This window comes from Girardinichthys multiradiatus, chromosome 6 (assembly GCF_021462225.1).
Source record: "Girardinichthys multiradiatus isolate DD_20200921_A chromosome 6, DD_fGirMul_XY1, whole genome shotgun sequence".
NCBI classification, from domain to species: Eukaryota; Metazoa; Chordata; class Actinopteri; order Cyprinodontiformes; family Goodeidae; genus Girardinichthys; species Girardinichthys multiradiatus.
The window spans coordinates 41,602,230-41,625,666 of NC_061799.1; the positions used below are offsets into that span (position 1 = coordinate 41,602,230).

At 39.3% G+C, this 23,437-nt stretch overlaps 1 protein-coding gene across 1 annotated transcript in view; it reads right to left on the minus strand.

The window, feature by feature from the left end:
• LOC124869900 (receptor-type tyrosine-protein phosphatase N2-like) overlaps positions 1 to 23,437 on the minus strand; it is a 274,518-nt gene that overhangs the window by 232,336 nt on the left and 18,745 nt on the right. The window contains exon 2 of the mRNA XM_047368131.1: positions 15,269 to 15,319. Coding sequence (XP_047224087.1) covers positions 15,269 to 15,319 — 51 coding nt within the window. The remainder of the gene's footprint in view (positions 1 to 15,268; positions 15,320 to 23,437) is intronic.

Below are 23,437 nucleotides of genomic sequence, written 5' to 3' on the forward strand. Positions count from 1 at the left end.
AGCAGTCAGGTCGGCAGTCTTACCCATGATTGGGGTTTTGAGTGATGAACCAGGCTGGGAGTTTTAAAGGCCTCAGGAATCTTTTGCAGGTGTTTAGAGTTAACTTGTTGATTCAGATGATTAGGTTCATAGCTCGTTTAGAGACCCTTTTAATGATATGCTAATTTTGTGAGATAGGAATTTTGGGTTTTCATGAGCTGTATGCCACAATCATCCGTATTAAGACAATAAAAGACCTGAAATATTTCAGTTAGTGTGCAATGAATCTAAAATATATGAATGTTAAATTTTCATCATGACATTATGGAAAATAATGAACTTTATCACAATATGCTAATATTTTGAGAAGGACCTGTATATATATATACACACATACACTCACCGGCCAGTTTATTAGGTACACCTGTCCAACTGCTCATTAACGGAAATGTTTAATCAGCCAGTGACAGGGCAGCAACTCAATGCATTTAGGCATGTAGACATGGCCAAGACAATCTAGTGCAGTTCAAACCATGCATCAGAATGGAGAAAAAAGGTGATTCGAACATGGCATGGTTGTTGGTGCCAGATGGGCTGGTCTGAGTATTTCAGAAACTGCTGATCTACTGACCAGCTAGAAAGGCAATAGTAACTCAAATAAGCACTTGTTACAACCAAGGCAAGCAGAAGAGCATCTCTGAACGCACAACACGTCGAACCTTGAGATGGATGGGCTACAACAGCAGAAGACCACACCAGGTGCCACTCCTGTCAGCTAAGAACAGGAAACTGAGGCTACAATTTGCACAGGCTCAACAAAATTGGACAATAGAAGATTGGAAAAACGTTGCCTGGTCTGATGAGTCTCGATTTCTGCTGCAACATTCAGATGGTAGGGTCAGAATTTGGCATCAACAACATGAAAGCATGGATCCATCCTGCCTTGTATCACCAGTTCAGGCTAGTGGTGGTGGTGTAATGGTGTGGAGGATATTTTCTTGGCACACTTTGGGCCCCTTAGTACCAATTGAGCCTCGTGTCAATGCCACACCCTACCTGAGTATTGTTGCTGACCATGTCCATCCCTTTATGACCACAGTGTAGCCATCTTCTGATGGTTACTTCCAGCAGGATAATGCGCCATGTCATAAAGCACGAATCATCTCAGACTGGTTTCTTGAACATGACAATAAGTTCACTGTACTCAAATGGCCTCCACAGTCACCAGATCTCAATCCAATAGATGTAGATGTGGTGGAACCGGAGATTCACATCATGGATGTGCAGCTGACAAATCTGCAGCATCTATGTGATGCTATCATGTCATTATGGACCAAACTCTCTGAGAAATGTTTCCAGTACTTTGTTGAATCTATGCTATGAAAGATTAAGGCAGTTCTGAAGGCAAAACTAGCTATATATTTACTCAAGTCGATATATCTACTGGCTGTGATTAATTCACACTGTGGCTTAAAAGTTCTAATATCTCATTGTCATTTTCTCCCAGGAAAGCTCAAATAACCTGAAAAACTATTTCAATATTAATTTGATTGTAGTACATGGACTATGTTAATGAAATTAGGTGACTTCTAAAGGCACTGACTTTTATTTATGGGTATCTGACTAAAAGGGTCTGAAAATAAAAGCAAACCACACTTTTCATAATCATTAATATAGCATATGCATTATTTCTAAATATAGCTTTTGTAGATTTGTATGTTATGCAATAACCACCAGAGGTTGCTTGACAAAGGCTATTACCGTAACAAGTAGCTGAAGTCATCATTTCCATTTCCATGATGACCTCTGCCTGCAAGATCCAAAAAAGGAACCTGACATTTTGAGATTAATGCAATAGTTCAATTCAATAAATAGTCCAGGTTTTAGTAGCCAGTGCTTATGGTATTCAGTTGACCCCTTGGACCTTTGGGTATTTTTTATCTGATGAACCAATATGAGCAGATACAAAAAGAAAAAGGGTCAGGAACTGCTGCTTGATCAGCGACTTGACATTTTCTTTTTTTAGAATTGGTTTTTGCAGCACTAGTGGCCTTTATTTTGTAATTTTCTTGAAAGTAGGCAGAAAGAAAATGGGATAAAGACATGGAGCACAGGTCGCCATGGCTCGAACCAGGGGACGAACGCATTGAGGGTCTAACCTCACTATGGGTTGCATGCTGTACCACTGCTCCAGCGGCCACACCCAGCAGTTTGACATTTTCACTGTGGCAGAGGCATTCAGCAGAAAGCATGCATGTTTCAGATAACAGATGGGCTGTGAGGGTTGGATTAACACAATGCAGACCAATAAATACAATAGTTGTAGAAAGCCAATACAGCACAACTTATATTTATTTTATTCTTAAGCCGCATCACTATCATATCATTGTCATGAAAATATTTATATTTCTGCTCTGGGCTTGGCCCCTGAATGCTGTTAGATCATGTACCACCACCTCTGAACCACTCAGAACTCAAGCAAGACACGTCACATAAACATGAACTGCCACCTAATAATCCAGTCAGTCCATATAACTGGATCAGATGAGGACGTTGAATGTGTTCTGTAATGAGACTGAGTATGGGTAGCAGTGTGGGAAGCCAACACTGCTTCCCACACTCAAAATATTATTTCAGGTTTAGCTTTAAATATATTTTCCTGTGAATGATGTGAAATTCTGTGTCAGCTCTGTGTCTTGTCTTCTTTTTGGAACCTCTTTTTGCATATCTTCCAAATTCTGAGTTATGGATTTGGTCAGCTAGTCTCTCAATGCAATTGATCACATTTTCTTGACGGGAAGACAGGGTGAAGGAGAGCCCAACTTGTCCGGACGGGATGTTTTTCTCTGGATACACAATGGACTCCTGGCAGAAGTGGAGGATTGTGTGTTTGTTGATAATGTCAGTCGAGGATGTGGAAGATATGTATATAATTGGATGTTTGAAATCAGGATTTCTTCTTTTTGGAGTCAGCGGTTACCTGGCATATCGAGAAATTTGGAGAATGTCAGCAGCTATTCTGGCAATTGTGAGGCTGCCTGGCATGTGTGATGGGATCTTCAGAGCGATCAGCACTCAGACTGAGATGTTACGTGAGCTGAATTGCAGACTGGATGTGATCCTTACACAGGATCGCAGGCAGGTTGCAGTTCCTGGACTCAGGGGTGAAATGGGATAAATCTTGGAGAAAGTTGTTTGCTTGGATATGGCGAAAGACCAGGAATTTGTCTGTTTGGATTCGCCTTTGAGAAGCACCAGTGAGACTCTCAAGGCGGATGGAAAATTAAGAGTCAGCCTAACCCAAATAATTGTTGTTTTTCTGAATCCGGCTCCCCTGCATGGCCTTGATGGCTGGCTATCTTCAACCTCTCCTGGAAGTTATGTAAACATGACGCTCTGCTCCCTTTGCCCCCTCCCTTCCCTGAGGACATCTGTGGACCTGTTCAGAACTTTGTGGCCGGTTGATGAACATTCCAACGTACCATCAAGGACAATGGCCTCTATGACAGTGCTTCATGGACTTACTTACGCACACTCACATGCACACACACACATGCTCAAGATAAACATATGCCCCCCTCACACCACCTTCACCGTTCCCGGCATGATGTTGTTTTGTAAACTTGTTGCTTCTTTGTGCTGAGGTTTTTTGCAATCTCAAACTGTATCCTGCTAAGGATAAAGTGTGAAATATGATTTTTTCCCTCTACTTACCTAATGTGGCCTCTTTTCTCATCTAGCAAGGGCAGCGCCTGTGAGTGGGCAGCAAAGCCTCGGTGACCCGTCCCCCCCTTGTCTTGTGTCATGATGTATGTTTGGATGGGTTGTACAGGACTTCTAATTTCCCTTCAGGGATCAATAAAATATCTTTGAACTGAATTGAAAATACATATTTGCACTTTATCCCTGGTAATAGGACATTTTATACCCAAAACCCTTGAACAAACAGTGATTGTATGACTCATTAAACAGATAAAGATGAGGGCATTGGTTTTTCAGAAATTTTGCAAGTGATATTTTTCACCTTAAAACCCTTTAGAAGCCTATAAAGGCCGGAAATGGGTAAACTATTGACCATAGGTGACTCCTTGTCTGGATGTAGCTGATGTTTAAAGGGTAATCAGGTGAATAATTGGTCTGAAACTCTCACAGTCACAAGTTTATTCTACTGCAATGAGGTGGAATGAGAGAAGAGAGGAAACAGAGGAAATGCAGATACATTTTTGATAATAGATATGAATCTAGCTGAACAAGGGATTAAACACGTGTGATCAGACCACAAGACAAAGTCAGACAAAAAGGTAAAAAAAACAAAAGGTTAAAATTTCCTCACTAATGAAGAAGTCAAACCTTTACAGGAATATACAGTACAGACCAAACGTTTGGACACACCTTCTCATTCAAAGAGTTGTCTTTATTTTCATGACTATGAATATTGTAGCTTCACACTGAAGGCATCAAAACTATGAATTAACACATGTGGAATTACATACTGAACAAAAAATGTAAAACAACTGAAAATATGTCTTATATTCTGGGTTCTTCAAAGTAGCCGCCTTTTGCTTTGATTACTGCTCCGCACACTCTTGGCATTCTGTTGATGAGCTTCAAGAGGCAGTCCCCTGAAATGGTTTTCACTACACAGGTGTGCCCTGTCAGGTTTAATAAGTGGGATTTCAAGCCTTATAAATGGGGTTGGGACCATCAGTTGTGTTGTGCAGGAGGTGGATACAGTACACAGCTGATAGTCCTACGGAATAGACTGTTAAAATTTGTATTACGGCAAGAAAAAAGCAACTAAGTAAAGAAAAACGAGTGGCCATCATTACTTTAAGAAATGAAGGTCAGTCAGTCCAAACAATTGGGAAAACTTTGAAAGTGTCCCCAAGTACAGTCGCAAAAACCATCACGCGCTACAAAGAAACTGGCTCACATGAGGACCGCCCCAGGAAAGGAAGACCAAGAGTCACTTGTGCTGCGGACGATAAGTTCATCCAAGTCACCAGCCTCGGAAATCGCAGATTAACAGCAGCTCAGATTAGAGAACAGGTCAATGCCACACAGAGTTCTAGCAGCAGACACATCTCTAGAACAACTGTTAAGAGGAGACTGTGTGAATCAGGCCTTCATGGTAAAAGAGCTGCTAGGAAACCACTGCTGAGGACAGGCAACAAGCAGAAGAGACTTGTTTGGGCTAAAGAACAGAAGGAATGGACATTAGACCAGTGGAAATCTGTGCTTTGGTCTGATGAGTCCAAGTTTGAGATCTTTGGTTCGAACCACCATGTCTGTGCGGCGCAGAAGAGGTGAACGGATGGACTCTTCATGCCTGGTTCCCAACGTGAAGCATGGAGGAGGAGGTGTGATGGTGTAGGGGTGCTTTGCTGGTGACACTGTTGGGGATTTATTCAAAAATGAAGGCATACTGAACCAGCATGGCTACCACAGCATCTTGCAGCGGCATGCTATTCCATCTGGTTTGCGTTTAGTTGGACCATCATTTATTTTTCAACAGGACAATGACCCCAAACATACCTCCAGGCTGTGTAAGGGCTATTTGACCAAGAAGGAGAGTGATGGGGTGCTGCGCCAGATGACCTGGCCTCCACAGTCACCAGACATGAACCCAATCGAGATGGTTTGGGGTGAGCTGGACCGCAGAGTGAAGGCAAAAGGGCCAACAAGTGCTAAACATCTCTTAGAACTCCTGTTGGAAAACCATTTCAGGTGACTACCTCTTGAAGCTCATAAACAGAATGCCAAAAGTGTGCAGAGCAGTAATCAAAGCAAAAGGTGGCTACTTTGAAGAACCTAGAATATAAGACATATTTTCAGTTGTTTCACACTTTTTTGCTCAGTATATAATTCCACATGTGTTAATTCATAGTTTTGATGCCTTCAGTGTGAAGCTACAATATTCATAGACATGAAAATAAAGAAAACTCTTTGAATGAGAAGGTGTGTCCAAACTTTTGGTCTGTACTATATAGCATAAAGCCTTAATGCTGACAGAGGGGAAGCCTCAACTCAGGAAGTGATGGTAACCAGCTAACTAAAACCAGGGCAGTAGAATCTCTACAAAACCAAGTCCTCTCTTTCTACTACATATTCACTGTCATTTATGAAAACATTTTAATTTCTGCATCCAAACAGCCAATCTCACAACAAGGACATCATGTTTGGGAAAATAAGGGACAACTGATGTGTGAAAAGGGCACTCAAGTCCCAACAACAGAGTTATCCGCTAACAAAGTGCCTAACTCATGTTCATCTGGTTCATGAAGGACAAACCCAGAGCTCTGAGGACTTCTATAGGAACAGAAGACTGCAAAAAAAAAAAACACCTACCTCAACTTAAGCTTGGGTAATAGGGGAAAAGTACTCTTAGGTGTGGTGATATAATCGTATTGCAATAAAAATTCAGAAACAGGGTTATGAAGGATGCAATTTGTTTTTTATGTCAAATGTCTAAATTTTAACTTAACCATTCGATTTGATATTAAACCTCTTGTCTATTTCAGACATTGTGGCCCTTCCACCTTATTTTTTCAGCAGCTTGAACAATTGTTATGACATTTAAACTTTATGGTGTTTTTTATGTTGACTTTTGTCTCTGAGGTTTAAACCCTGTTTGCATTGATTCTTCAGTAAGCTTGGTTGTCCACTGACTTGTTTCAGGCAGGTGTAACAGGGAACAAAGTCCAGACAGAGAACCAACATTCTGTGAAAAGGCAGGATGCAGACAGAATAAACTAAACTAAGGGGTATGCTCCTTAAAAGCAAGAAGCAGAAGAAAAACACATGTACCACAGGAATCCAGGCAAAAGCAAACAAGGATCTGGCATTAAACGGGTAAGGATCCCTGACACTCATGATCAACAAAATAAAAGCCATGTATGAAATAATATCAGGAAGAAAAACTAGCTGGAATTGACAAACTTACAGGATCTATAAAATAAAACAGGAAGCTCAAATAGTTCAGAAAAGAGAAGACGGAAAGCAACCCAGTCAAGATGACCTTTCATTCTAAACATCAAATAAGAAATCCAAACAAACACCCCCTGGTTAAAGCTTACTGGTCATAAATATCTGCCTCAACTCTGACTCTAGTAAAGATACACAGGCATTAAAGACAACATCCTTAAACAGGCTGCAAGACTAAATTCATCATGATTTGCTGCGGCTAAAGGCCAAAACGTAGAGGTGAAGATTTAAGGAGCATTGTTGGATGGGTGCGAAAACTTGTTATCACTCATGTAAAAACTTTGTGTTGCAAGGCACCTGCACTATGCCTTCCTCCCTGTGTGTGTGAATTATTGTTATCTCCGTGAGAACCAGCCTCCTTTCTGTCTCACACACATACACCCTGTCTGAACTGTCTGTTGAACTGTGCATATAAATAAAGAGATAGGGTGTCAAAAACTTTGTAGTTGCACTGCAAAGTGGGCTACCCTTGCTGCAAGTAACTCTGACTCTGTATCGTTCTTACCTCTGTTGACTGAATAATACCTAACAAGCATGAAGAGAAATGATCTTAACTAAACACCTCTGAAAAACAAACAAAACAGGCTGCTGGCAACAATCAAGGATGTGACGCTGACTGAAAAAACAGTCAGTGATGGTTTGGGTCACCATGTCATCTGCTGGTGTTGGTCCACTGGGTCTTTTGAAGTCTACAGTCAATGTAGCCATGTACCAGGAAATGTTACCCTCTGCTAACAAGCTTTATAGAGATGCTGATTTCATTATCCAGGAGGACTTGACACCGGCCCACACTGCCAAAGGTTCCAAAAGCTGGTTCCATGATCATGGTGTTACTGTGCTTGATTGGCCAAGCAAACTGGCCTAACCTGAACTGCAGAGAGAATCTACAGAGCTTCATCAAGAGGAAGATAAGTGACACCAGACCCAACAATGCAGATGACCTGAAGGCTCCTATCAAAGTAAACTGGGCTTCTATTATACCTTAGCAGAACCACAGGCTGATCTCCTCTATGCCACACTGCATTGATGAAGTAATTCCAACAAAATGGGTATTTTTTATAAACCTTATGTTATACTAAGACACATAATTTATGGTTTTCATTATCTGTAAACCATAACTATCAAAATTACAAAGTTAAATCAGTTTATCTGACATGTTTCCTGTTTGTTAATGTGTTAATGATAAATATTTATACCTCAGCATTATTTATGGAGTACCACAGGGTTCAATATACAGTGGGGAGAACAAGTATTTGATACACTGCCGATTTTGCAGGTTTTTCCACCTATAAAGTATGTAGAAGTCTTTCATTTTTATCGTAGCTACTCTTAAACTGTGAGTCATGGAATCTAAAACAAAAATGTAGAAAATCACATTGTGTGATTTTTAAGTAATTCATTTGCATTTTATTGCATGACATAAGTATTTGATACATCAGAATAACTAAACTTAATATTTGGTACAGAAATCTTTGTTTGCCATTCCAGATATCAGATGTTTCTTGTAGTTCCTGATGAGGTTTGCACACATTGCAGCGAGGATTTTGGATCAATCCTCCATACAGATCTTCTCCAGATTCTTCAGGACTTGGGTTTGTTGCTGGGCAATATGGAATTTCAGCTCCCTTCAAAGATTTCCGATTGGGTTCAGGTCTGGAGACTGGCTAGGTCACTCCAGGACCTTGAGATGCTTCTTACGGAGCCACTCCTTAGTTGTCCTGGCTGTGTGCTTCAGATCGTTGTCATGCTGGAAGACCCAGCCATGACCCATCTTCAATGCCCTTACTGAGGGAAGGAGGTTGTTGGCGAAGATCTCCCGATACATGGCCCCATCCATCTTCCCCTCAATGCGGTGCAGCCATCCGGTCTCCTTTGCAGAAAAGCATCCCTAAAGAATGGTGTTTCCACCTCCATGCTTCACAGTAGGGATTGTGTTCTCGGGGTTGTTCTCATCCTTCCTCCTTCTCCAGAAAACATGGGGAGTGGAGTTTATATCCAGGCCTGGACATGTGCTAGACATGTTACTAATGGTCTTCTTGGAGACTGTGGTGCCAGCTCTATTCAGGTCATTGACTAGGTCCTGTCATGTAGTTCTGGGGTGATCCCTCACCTTCCTCATGATCATTGATGCCCCACGAGGTGAGATCTTGCATGGAGCCTCAGACCGAGGGAGATTGACGTCACCTTGAACTTCTTCCATTTTCTTATAATTGCGCCAACAGTTGTTGCCTTCTCACCGAGCTGCATGGCTATTTTCCTATAGCCCATCCCAGCCTTGTGCAGGTCTACTATTTTACCCCTGATGTCCTTACACAGCTCTCTGGTCTTGGCCATTGTGGAGATGTTGGAGTTTTTGATTGAGTGTGTGGACAGGTGTCTTTTATACAGATATCGAGTTCAAACGGGCGCAGTTAATACAGGTAATGAGTGAAGATCAGGAGGGCTTCTTAAAGAAGAACTATCAGGCCTGTGAGAGCTGGGATTCTTAGTTGTTAGCTGATCAAATGCTTATGTCCTGCAATAAAATCCAAATTAATTACTTAAAAATCCCACAATGTGATTTTCTGGATTTTGGTTTTAGATTCCATGACTCACAGTTAAATAGTAAGTATGATAAAAAATTAAAGACTTCTAAATGCTTTGCAAGTGGGAAAACCTGCAAAATCGGCAATGTATCAAATACTTGTTCTCCCACTTGTCCCTGTGGTACTCAAGATCGTCACTGGACCAGACCACAGGAAAACAGACTGCTTAGTCAGTCCATTGATCTGAATAGCTTAAACTGGCCTCCAGTATTAAAGAAGCTTGGTGTCATTTAAATCCCATTTAAACCAGTTTCTTGGACTGCCATTGTACACCTCCACAATATTGCTTAAATTAGACATACCCTGTCCCAGAATGATGCAGACAAACTAGTCCAATGTGCCGCCATGCTTTATTTGAAGTGCGCACCTTAAACACACGCATTAAACACCAGATGAATTAGAGTTTAGGCCCATACAAGGACATAAACTACTACAACTGTTTTTTATTTTCCTCTCTGCACTACAGCATTATTTAGAAAATAAATTTACTTGAAAAATTAACTTGACTGTTGGAGGAAGGGTGGGTCCAACAGTGAAGTTAATAAAACCACAAGGGGAACATTGACGTTTCTCTGAGTTCTCCCCGCTCCTCGTGTTTGCGTCTTGCATCAAGACTTAAGTCATAAGTTGGAAACAACATAGTTCATCTCTCACTGCAGTAAATTGGTAAGATGTGAAAACATACAGAAATTTTGCAATTTACTACATTTTGTGATCTTCTTAAGGGGGAAGGCAGACCGAAAATGGAAAGGAAAACGCTGCTGTTATTGCATTTCCTTAACTTTGTGTTCTCTCTCTGTTTTTTTCTCTTCATAGAAGCTCCATCTGGCCTGGCGTTCTGTTTAGCTGTGACATCTTCCTGGAGAGAGCTGGCAGCGGCTGAGCTACTGTTGCCACTAACTTTATCTTGGCCCTTGTTTTCTAGTTTTCATCCTGCAGATGCTACTGCTGGCTCAGGGCTTACATGTTTTGCTGTGTTTCAATCCTAGATGAAGCCACAAAACAATTTTCCATAAACCTTTTTTTGAACTTAAAAAGTAGGCTACCCCTGGATCAGTGCTTCTGTGTTTTTGTGTGTCTGCTCTGTCTTCTCAAATCCCAAGTCGGTCGCAGCAGACAGCCACTAACAATGAACCAGGTTCTGATTCTGCTGGAGATTTCTTCCTTTCCACTGTCGCCACATTCTTGTTCAGGAGGAGGGAGAACTGCAAAGTCCGTCACCATAAAATTGGCTGGGTTTGCTTAGATCCAACACTTTTTCCAGTTGGTACAGTACACAGAACTTAACTTGAATGTTTTATCTCTAGGATCTAAAATATCAAATGGATCCGTTTGTCCTGTAGTATACCTTGGGAAGAGATTTGTTGTGAATATGTGCCATATAAATAAACCCAATTGAATCAGAAGCATTATTTAAAACCATCTGTTGTCAAATCAGGTATGAAACGTCCCCCTCACAGGTACAATTTGACACTTTGTATAAATGTTTGCAGCAGTTGGCACCATTTTGTACCCTAAAAAGTCATGTATGAAGCAATCATAACTGCAAAGGTATGACCTGGTGGCAGCCCAAAATAACCAGCAGCCTCTGCACAGAAAAAGCTCTTCACCAGGATCCTCTCCTGGTGCGGCAAAGCTGATGAAGACACCGAAGGTATGGTACAATGCCAGGAAAAACAGAAATGAGAAAAGTTTATTTGCTAAGCAGCAGCATCACATTATGATTAGGTGGTCCAAATTTGTTGATTTCAAGTCGAGTTTTAACAGTCATTGAGTTCCTGGAGACTGTAGGATGGTATCAACGTGATCATTATCTGTGTCTTAATAATATCAGTTTATTTCACTGCATATTTCTCAAATTTTTCTCTCTTACTCATCTTGGACACAGATTCTTTATAAGGGTTTATTTAGTATGTGATGAAATATTTAGGGCAAAAGACGCGTGGGTGAGAGAAAGGCCCAATGTGAAGCAAGGTCACCCAAAGCAGCCACAACATAGACAGCCAGTTTTAGCTCCACTAAAAATAACATTACCAATTGGAAATGATGATTTTATCACCACATCACACAATCAGCATCTTTCTCTCCCTTCCTATTAGTCAGAATGAGATTATGGGGTGCATCTCAAAAGGACACCATTAATACGGGAAATGAGGGAGCTAATGAATTTACTGCAAACGTCAGGTCAGAAGTACTCAGTATTCTCAGCAGGAGTTTCCTCACTCATTGCTCAACAGGAAATAATGGAGACATTTTTATAAGTTTCAATGGTAAGTTGTCTTATCTTGAATCAAACACTTAAACTTCATAAACTAACTTAAGTAGGTAAATTTGTCCTGTCCTGGACGACTACACCAGCATATATAAACCAACATCACCAATGAGATGGAGAAAGAATTTGGTTAAGTTCACAACAAGAGACAGACAAAGAGAAACAATATGTCTTTTTAAGAAGATGGTTTAAGAAGAAAATTTCTTCTATTAAAAAAACATTTCCAAACCTGCATCTTGATGAACCTCATGACTTCTGGAACAAAATCACTTGGACAGATGAGACCAAAGTAGAGATGTTTGGCCATCATACACAGTTTAGTGCTTGGAACAAACAAACAGCCCAAACACCACAAACCAACTGTCAAGCACAGAGGTGGAGGGGTGGTGATTTGGGCTTGTTGTTCAGCCACTGGAGCTGGGCACATAGCAGTCAATGGGTCATCAACAGGAAAATGACCTAAAACACAACAGTAAATCTACAACAGAATGGCTTACAAAAAAAAAAAAAAATCAAGATGCTGCAATGGCCCAATCCAAGTCTTGAACTGACTACAATTAAAATTCTGTGGTGGGACCTTAAGAAAGCTGCACCAAAACAAATATATCGTCCCCTTAAATAATGATAGTAAGTAATTGTTTCAAGTTTTTCAGGAAACACAAAAAACTTCACAAGAGTTTTATAATATTGATTAACATTTTCACCCAATAAGGTAATACAGGTCCTTCTCACAAAATTAGCATATTGTGATAAAGTTCATTATTTTCCATAATGTAATGATGAAAATTTAACATTCATATATTTTAGATTCATTGCACACTAACTGAAATATTTCAGGTCTTTTATTGTCTTAATACGGATGATTTTGGCATACAGCTCATGAAAACCCAAAATTCATATCTCACAGAATTAGCATATTTCATCCGACCAATAAAAGAAAAGTGTTTTTAATACAAAAAACGTCAACCTTCAAATAATCATGTACAGTTATGCACTCAATACTTGGTCGGGAATCCTTTTGCAGAAATTACTGCTTCAATGCGGCGTGGCATGGAGGCAATCAGCCTGTGGCACTGCTGAGGTCTTATGGAGGCCCAGGATGCTTCGATAGCGGCCTTTAGCTCATCCAGAGTGTTGGGTCTTGAGTTTCTCAACGTTCTCTTCACAATATCCCACAGATTCTCTATGGGGTTCAGGTCAGGAGAGTTGGCAGGTCAATTGAGCACAGTGATACCATGGTCAGTAAACCATTTACCAGTGGTTTTGGCATTGTGAGCAGGTGCCAGGTCGTGCTGAAAAATGAAATCTTCATCCCCATAAAGCTTTTCAGCAGATGGAAGCATGAAGTGCTCCAAAATCTCCTGATAGCTAGCTGCATTGATCCTGCCCTTGATAAAACACAGTGGACCAACACCAGCAGCTGACACGGCACCCCAGACCATCACTGACTGTGGGTACTTGACACTGGACTTCTGGCATTTTGGCATTTCCTTCTCCCCAGTCTTCCTCCAGACTCTGGCACCTTGATTTCCGAATGACATGCAGAATTTGCTTTCATCCGAAAAAAGTACTTTGGACCACTGAGCAACAGTCCAGTGCTGCTTCTCTGTAGCCCAGGTCAGGCTTCTGCCGCTGTTTCTGGTTCAAAAGTGGCTTGACCTGGGGAATGCAGCACCTGTAGCCCATTTCCTGCACACGCCTGTGCACGGTGGCTCTGGATGTTTCTACTCCAGACTCAGTTCACTGCTTCCGCAGGTCCCCCAAGGTCTGGAATCAGCCCTTCTCCACAATCTTCCTCAGGGTCCGGTCACCTCTTCTCGTTGTGCAGCGTTTTCTGCCACACTTTTTCCTTCCCACAGACTTCCCACTGAGGTGCCTTGATACAGCACTCTGGGAACAGCTTATTCGTTCAGAAATTTCTTTCTGTGTCTTACCCTCTTGCTTGAGGGTGTCAATAGTGGCCTTCTGGACAGCAGTCAGGTTGGCAGTCTTACCCATGATTGGGGTTTTGAGTGATGAACCAGGCTGGGAGTTTTAAAGGCCTCAGGAATCTTTTGCAGGTGTTTAGAGTTAACTCGTTGATTCAGATGATTAGGTTCATAGCTCGTTTAGAGACCCTTTTAATGATATGCTAATTTTGTGAGATAGGAATTTTGGGTTTTCATGAGATGTATGCCAAAATCATCCATATTAAGACAATAAAAGACCTGAAATATTTCAGTTAGTGTGCAATGAATCTAAAATATATGAATGTTAAATTTTCATCATTACATTATGGAAAATAATGAACTTTATCTCAATATGCTAATATTTTGAGAAGGACCTGTATAAACAGATGAGTGTTGACATAGCTATAGCTTATGGTCCTTTTTATTAAGCTACTCAATTACATCATATAATGTGGAAAATGAAAAGAAAAACAGTTGATGAAGTAATCTTTAAAAAGAAAGAAAAGTTGACAAGAACGTTTACTTGTTACAGCCACAGGTTCTGGAGCTCCTGAATGTAGCTACTTTGTGGACACAAATGCTGACTGAAAGATAGAATTAAAATACTAAATATCTATGCAATATTTAATGCCTAGCCTATATTGTGGTAATCCTTATCACTTACCAATAGGGGAAGAGCCCTGAATTATGGAAATAGCTTCAGTGGCTATTTCCTACCACTTCAGTGGAGTAGATTTTTGTTTTTCCTGAAGCGGTGGCCATTTTGAAAAGCTTGTAAAACTGCCTAGGTCACACTCTTGACAAAGGCCATTATACAAAAGGCATGGTATTGCATGACCTCCTCAACTGAGGATTTAGACAAAAGAGGTGTCTAGCATCATGAGGAGATGATTTAAACAAAACAAAACATTTTTGACAAAAAATGACTCAGGCCGTTATTTTAGGAAGGTGATAGTATGCAGACTTCAATGAACTTAAACAACACTGGAAAGAGGAGTGGACTTCTGCAACACTGTAAGAGAGGTTAATATAATATTTTCCAATCTTTCTTATCAATATTTCTCATCTGTTTAAAAATACTGAGTTACTGCTGCCAAAGGTGCTCCATCTTTCACTATCAAAAAGTATTGACGGTCATGGAAATGTTCTTTTTTCTTGTTAATCTACACATTATACTGTCAGGCATTCCAATAAGCATTTTCAAGCAAAGTATTTTTAAACAGATGAGAAATATTGATAAGAAAGATTAGAAAATGTTATATTGACCTTGGGCTCTCTTCCTTGGATTATATTTTTCTGTTCACTCACATAAATCAATCACTCAAATAAACTGTGCAAAGACCAGCATTGCCAGAAGGTTCAGTGTTCAATATCTTTCAACATCGATTTTAAGTATTTCATACAATGGCAAAACTGGGGGAAAAGGTCAACAAGCTTCTGGAAAACTCAGTTTGTATTTGAATGAAAGGTGCAAAAAACAGTAGGGTGAGATATCTTACCGTTCACACAGATCTCGTATGACAAACACAGCTCGTTCTCAAACAGGCAACCTGTCAGCAGAGAAACATGGAAAAATTATATTTAAACGGGTCACTTTAATAGATTTATACCTATGCTGCATCACCACAACATGATTTCAGGCACAGCTATTTTCAGGCACAGCCATTTTCTAAAGTTTCTAACCCAATTTCAATTGTTTTTTGTTTTTTTTTTCAAAATGAGAGTTAATAACTTAGTAAGACATCAGCTCTGTTTTCAGCTGCAGCTTTTTATTGCTACATTTGTCAGCTTTGGGCAGTAAATGCTTACAGTTATCCTAAATTAACTCTGGGGTGAGGAAGAACAGGATGATGCATCAAACCCACTCCTCCAGAGCTCTCTGAGGAGAAAAGGAGAGTCGGCCATATTTTATTCCACTCCGCTTACAGAAGACTTGGCGGAGCGCAGAACACCATTACTGAGGTTTAATCTGTTCCTATCAAACAAACAGAAATCATTCTGAATCTGCAGTTATCTCTGAAATATCTCCGACACACAATACAGACTTGCTTCTGTAAATATAAGGATTTACAGTAGCTTAATCCAATTGATTGTGCTGTTATCGGAAGGAATTGGACTGAATGTAATTGGACTTGAGTGGGATCTTGTTGTTCTTTTTGTAAGATGGGTTTTGTGAATTTGTACTTTAGGAAAAAAATAGCTGAACTCAAACTAAACTCACATGGTAGGGGTTATCCATTTTTGGGGTTTTTATTCATTTTTTGATTAATCAAAAAAGTACAATATACATACATTCCAAAAGTGTTTGAAACTGAAGAAAAATTTTAACATTTTTTAAACATTCTTCACAAAACAAAAACTGAAAATGTACAATATATATGTATTCAGACCCTTTCACTTTCACTGATGCTCTAAATAAAATCCAATCCAACCACTTTGCTGCAGAAGTCACCTAATGAGTGATGTCCACCTGTATGTGTGGCGTAGGGAAGACTTTCCCAGGCTATAAACATCTCACAGAGATCTGTTCAATCTATGATATGAAATAGTGTAGTTCAACTGGAAACCTACCAAGCATGCTTGTCCATGTTAAATGAGAGCATTAATCAGATAAGCAGCCAAGAGGCGCACGGTAACTCTGGAGGAGCAGGAGAGATCCAGAGCTCAGGTGGGAGTAACTATACAGCACACGCAAGAGAGAAGGCAGACATGTGGACGAAGGTGCTCTGGCCAGACAAGACCAAAATTCAACTTTCTGGCCCGCATGCCAATGTATATATCATAGCTTTATGGAGTAAAAGTTGCAAACACAATGAGGACCACCTCATATTTGTTATCTTGCTAAAAGTTACCTTTTCAAGACAAATAAAATATGAAATAAATAAAAAAACATCGTTAGTACATATCTTCCGGCAATAAACCTTCACATGAATGTTTCAGAGCTAGTTAAGATTTAAAACCTCTTAAACTTTTGGATAACCTTTGGATGTATTCAAATGCTTATGCGTGAAAAAAAAAAAAAACTGCTGCTGCTGTTCTTTCAAAGACATTAACGGTTAAAGAAGGTTCTTAATCTCAATGATGACTTTCCTGGTTAAATAAAAGTGAAATAAAATAAAAACAACTTGGGAGTTAAAACCTGAGACTGTGCATCACAGAGGCAGAAGTGCCACTATAGCAATTACGTCCAATCAGTGTGTTTCTGACAGCTGCTTGTTCTGGAAAAATAAAAAGCTCTCAGAAATGAATCAGGCTGATTGTTTGTAGAAAATAAGCCCATTAAGATTAGCCTGAGTATAAACATTTATATATCAGAAAAACAGGCTGCCAGGATTAACAAGCGACATGAGGAAGCACGGAGCTGAGACGAGCAAAAATAACAGGGATGGTGTAACCATGGCAACGCCTGCTGCTCTCAGAGTGCCTCTCTGCCTTTCAGAGATCAAAGTGTACCAGCAACCACCACATTAATGAAGCTGGGGCTCTTGGTTTCACTATCAAACAGCTGCAAATATTCACACCTGAGAGCCCAAACACCACAGACTGCTGGAGGGCAGCAAACAGAACTGTGAGAGCTCTTCAGACTTTGCAACTGCAGCAGACTGCACACTCAACATCTGAAAGCTTTAGTAGAGCTGTCAATGGCTTCATAGTGTAATGGAAAATTCTTTTAAAATGCTCTGATATTCCCTTCACCTCTCTCATTTGTTTCTGTGTTGTATCACTCACAGGTGACCTTCCATCTACCTCTCACCTCTGACCTCTGTGTTTTATTAGTGTTCTGTTTTTATTAGCAGATGGATTCTAAATTCAAATGCTGGAGAGTTTTATGGTTAACCCTTCCTGAAGTGTATATTTCAAGGGAAGGTAGATGGGTGGCCTCATAAATAACTTTGTTAACTCTGACCCGGGGAGGGTCTAGGGGCCATATTTCTAAAACTCCTTGAAGTTGAGATAACACCCTCATTTGTAGTATAAATACTGTTTGTGATTTCTGTTCGTGGCTCTGTTTCACTGACTAACCTCAGTGTCAGGGTCTTCAAACGCTGAATGCCTTTGAATAAAACTTATAAGACAAAGTCCGGATTTTCTCTTGTTATGAGTCAACTTCTACCCACTTTGGTAAGAAAATTCCACAACAATTTTAGCGTCACGAACAGGATCTAACGTGCCAGAGGAGACCGCAGGATGGGACACGGACGCCTGGCCAGCCTGAGAGTTGTTCTCAGTCCACTTCCATTTTACGGAGGGGAGTTCTCATGTCCGCCTGCGGCGTCTGGCTGATTAGATCCGAACAATTTGTCTTCAAATATATCTGGGTGAGAAGTTGCTCTGTATGATATAATGTATATTATTATTTTTATTACACATTAACCATCATCTCCTAACTAATTAATTAGGTTCCAGAGTTGCGAGAGGGAGGACATCAGCTGAGGGCCCGGTTACCCTGCAAAAGGAATTGCAGGGAGGTTCTTATTGGTAACAATAAGATAAAGCAAAACACAGGGTTTTGCGGGTGGTTTTTGGCAATTTTCTACACCTCATAAAGGAGAAAAGCCAGTGGGCAGACGTGCCGCTGAACGGGTAAAAAAAAAAAATGGTTCCGGAACCTTGAGGCATCAGGGGTGTCTCCTTCTTCAGACTCTGATTTATAAAATAATGAAAGGAAAAAGTGGGGATGATTGTGTTAAATGTGCTTTAATTTGGAAGATAAGTTTGGTTTTTCACAGCGTGGAAGTTTGAGTGTAAATAAGTTAAATAGTTTAAAAAGTTTCAAGTAAAACAGTTGATGGAAAAATAAAAAAAAACAAGAAAAGATTAAAAAGCACAGAGTGCATCAATTAAGGGGTTAAAGAGTTAAAACTTTCCTGAAGGAAGTTTCGTTTGTCTTAAATATTGCGATCAGTCGGTAAAGAAGGTAAAATTGAAAAAGGACATTAGAGATGCGAAAAGAAAGTTGTTTTAGAAAGGAGTATAGTTCATGTTGTGGAAGGAAGTGACAGGCAGGGGGACAACTGACTGACTGACTGATAATATGTATTTGTACAAAAAATTTGAACCTATACTAAACTTTTCTTCTGCCTCTCTCACACACAAATACACACATATATGGGATTTAAGTTCAACATCTGCGTTTTTGAGTCTGGATTTTAGAAACCTGCCCTTCTCCATGGCTACTCCGCCAGAGACGCTTCTCCAGCACGGCCTGAAAGAGAGAGATCTGCCTTCCTGCATGTTGAAAATCGCAGTGTGACTTTCTACAAGAAAAAAAAAACGAAACTCAGAAGAAAATCCGGATTCTCTGAGATGGACAAAGATCCATGCTGTTTGCAAGAGCCAGAAGAGCGATACACTGGATTTATATTGAAAGCACATCTTATGCGGGCAGAAGAGAAACCGGAGTAAAGTTTCTTCTTTCTCCCTCCTGGAGAAGTTAAAGTGGACAAAGAATGATTGAATGTCTCACCAACAGACCAGGGAAGGGCCTGGTTGTTTTTTGGACTGATAGAGGACCGTGTGCCTGATAGTCTGACTCTGGAGCGATTAAGAAACTGATTGGGGTAACGTACAAACACACACATTTGCATAAATCTTTTCCTATTTTCTGCAATGAAGAACGCTTATTAACCGCTGCTCATGTGACGCTTGCTTGACGTGGACAGATATAGCGGGTTAAAATATTATTTTAGGGTTAGAAAAGAATCTTTAAAAGGGTGATAACTTAACACATTTGATACTTTCTGGTTAATTCTTTCAGAGAAGCAAGTTCTCTTTCGTCGTGGAATATTCAGGGTCAATTATTCTAGTTATTAAAAGTTATTAAAAAGCAGAGGAAGTTACAACATCTCCAAAACTCAGCAGTAACCAAGTGTTTCTATGTTATTCTCAGGACAGATCTCATGAAGGAGTATTTTTAAAACCCAGCGCATGCGTAACACCTGATGGGTTTCTCCTTCAGGTATAATTTTCTGTTGTCAGAGTTTGTATCCCATAAATCTAATGGGTAGAGACCTCATTAAAACAGGCTTAGTTCTACTGCAGATGGTCTTCATACAGTTTCTGACACAGTATTTACAGTTTGGTGCAGTTTTTGTCCGCAAGTGTTAACTGACGCTTATGGAAAGTACAAATTCATTGTTTTTCACAGCAGCTGCTGGGAAGAGGTTATATTAGGTTTTTCTTCCCTCTTCTGATTCATGCAGCGTGTTGATTTACACTGTACCTTATATCAGGTCCTGACAAAAAACTATGAAAGGTTTGGTTCTGCAGGTTCTTTTTTCTCCCTTTGGAGAAGGAAAGGACACCTGATCAGTTCTGTGTTGCATAGAAATATTAAAACACTTGTTGTTTTCTAAGATATCACCAGCTAAAAACTTTTAAAACTTTTGAGAGTAATTGGTTTTGTTAAACATATTTCCCTTGGTAAAACAAACCTTTAAAATGAGTATGAAAAAATTGGGTTATTTAGAAAGAATCTGATTGGACAGTGGTACCACACAAAAATTAAACTGCTTCCTAAAAGACTCTGCATGAAAAGGCCTTCAGAACCGTGGAGTTATTTTCCACCACAGTACCAAGTTTTTAAGCATGCTTTTTCTTTATTTTAAAACAGATCTGGTTTTTGTTTTGTTTTTGGCTTTTTAGCATAATGTTGTCTGAAGCTTCTTATGAACTGGGATAGGAGCAAATATGATCTGAGGTAAATTAGGAGCTGTGAACTAATAATTTTAAATCTGATTATTGTCCAAGCAGAAATAATATATTTAGCCAATCCTTCAATCTCTGCAGAAAGTTAACACCATTGTTCAATGCAGTAGTACTCAACTTGTGGTTCCTGGACTCCTGAAGCCTGTAAGCCATAGATTTTGGGTCCATGAAATTATAATATTTAATTAAAGGTAGGCTGATTACTTATTAAAATAGATCTAAGCCAATGATGAGTTCCAGTCATTTGGTGGCTTTGAAATGCAATAATACTCAAAATTTCTACTCTGGGGAACACAGATTGGGGTTGAAGAGTTTAGTTTTGGAACCAAGGTTAGGACTTGTATAACGGAATAAAGACAAGTAAAATCCTTTATTTTAGGAAAAGAAAAGAAATAAAGGCTCTCTTAACAGTAAGAGGATGGTCGGCTCAAACTCAAGTCTCCTTGTTTGATTTCTTAGGGTTTAAAGATTAAAGGAATACATATGAGTACAAAGGTACACAAGGTGATTTCAGATTACTAAGAGATAAAATATTGGAACATTTATCACCATTGGATTATTAAAGAGGGGTTCTAGTGATAAGTTCTCCCCAACTCTCAAAATTTAAATAGCGAAATTAAAGAAAATGATGTTTGTTCTTTTTTGAAACATTATGTGGGAAAAAGTCCAGTTTGGAGACAAGCTTCTTATCTTAATTTATGATTAAGTCAAACACTGCAGTTTTGTTTAGTTTGGGTATAACATAAAAATGTCAATGCTGACTTTTCTAATTTCCCCTCGGGGATCAATAAAGTATCTTTGAATTTGAATTGAATTAAATAAAAATACTTCTTTGCATTTAACTTGAAATTCTGCAATGCAGCTGCGATCAAATTGAGCCAAACAAAAAGAGAACTATAACAATAACTCTCAGGATTGTAGTTATTATTATTACAGAGTTACAGTACAAAGAATTAGCAAAAGGTTTCAGCATCAGTAAATTTGGATTCATATAAGAGAAAACTGTTGCTGTGCTTCTAAATACTTTGAGATCTCTTTGGACTATGTGCACTCATTTTAAAAAGGATCCTGACGATTGTCATAACAAAATTGATCAATTATAGCGTTAAAAGATATGGTTGAGAAAATATATTCTGAAAAGAGATTGTTAAAAAATTTCTTTGAATTCTTGAAGCTTCAAATTTGGCCATTTGTCTGTCTTTGATGTTTTGTCTTTGTTTTGTTGGAATGAATGTTTGTTTATATGTTGCATGAAACAATAATCCATGTTTAGAATAATGTTTCTAAATCCCAGATTGATTAAACTTTGAGTTTTCAGGAGAGTTAAGAAGCAGCTTGTTTCTGAGGTAGGTGAATGTTAACAGTTTTGCAGTTTAAGTTACACTAATGTGGGATGGGATGAAGAAACTGTGGGTCCGCCCATAGGCTGTCAATCAAAGGTTAGTTCTGCCTGACTCCGCCCACCTACTAGATTGGTTCATGCCTTTGCTGTCATGGTAACGCTCAGCACCTCCCTTCCTGAGTTTTAACATTGTTTAAGAGACAATAGAATCAAAATGCTTGTAGTGATTGTTGCCTTAAAAACATGTTTTTTTTGTATAATAATTAAGGATGTAGCATGACTTTTAGATTTATGTGTTTTATTATTAAAAGGTTAATGAAATAGTTTAAACTAGTTTGAAGAATTAGTTTTGCAAGCAGAATCATTGGTGATTTATTAGATTGAAAGTTTCCCTGGTGCCATTAAACTAGCTGACAGTTCAAGATATGCAAAAGTAAGGAATATATTTTTGATAAAGAATCAGAGTCATGCCTTTATACTTGGTGGGAATTATTTATTAGATTCAATTTGTAGGGTTTATTCATCCAAATTACATTGGATGTCCATTAATCTAATACTCATCTTTGTACAAGACAAATTAGGATGATATGTGACTAATTTCTAAGTGAAACATTGATGAACTAAATAATTACAGTTTGTGTTTAGTTGTTAATGGAACTGAATTGCAGTTAAAAACATCTGGATTTTCTTTATGTTGCTTTCGTTAAATTCATAGTGACACATAGTTATGTCAGAATTCATTTCTTTGGTTCTATGTAATATGATCTTGGTTACTAGACGTTTTTTTAAACTTTTTGCTGGATTGTCGCATGGGTTGGACCCTGCGCCAGAAGAGGGGAATGTCAGAATAAAGTAACATGGGGTTCCAAAAGTTTTAGCACTCATGGGAAAAAGGGTAGCTCAGACCTCCAGTGAGGACTTAGAGACAATGCGAGAGAGACGTTGTACTTTGTTTATATAAATGGTGCATAGCTCCCTAAGACCACATTATGAAAACCTCTCTGAAATTATGGTGTTGATTTTTTGTGAAATTTTACATCTCCACAGATTAGACCATTTTTGAAATTCTTTTTGGGTTTTCTGAAACTATGAAATGTTGACCTGTAATCAGACCTTCCTCAAACATCAGGTCACATTTTTGATATTCAGAATATTTAGCTGATGGTCATTGCTAGTATATCAGGTGAAGTCAGAAGATCAATTATTTGGATTTTGTTGGATGTTTTGATGAAGTTCATGTAGTTAAGCACTTATGTTTGAGAAGGGGACTTTGAATTGAAAATTAGCCAAGTGTTGTGAAGGCCCTGTTCTCACTTATATGAGATTGAGACAAAGGACACAGGCAAATCTCAGTCCTTTTGAAGTGCTGTGTGGCAGGTCTCCTAATTTGGACATGGGGATATTGCCAAGATAATTTTCTTCCACATCTTTGTGTGGAGATAGGATGTTGTTTTACTGTCAAAACCTGTCCACTGTGTTTTCTCAAGTTTCACAGACAGTGAAGGCTGCATTACCAGAAACAGCCACTTCCACCCTCCAGTCCTTTATTCCTGGCGACTGGATTCTGGTCAGAGAATTTAGGAGAAAACACTGGAAGTCCAGGTGCTGGAATGGCCCA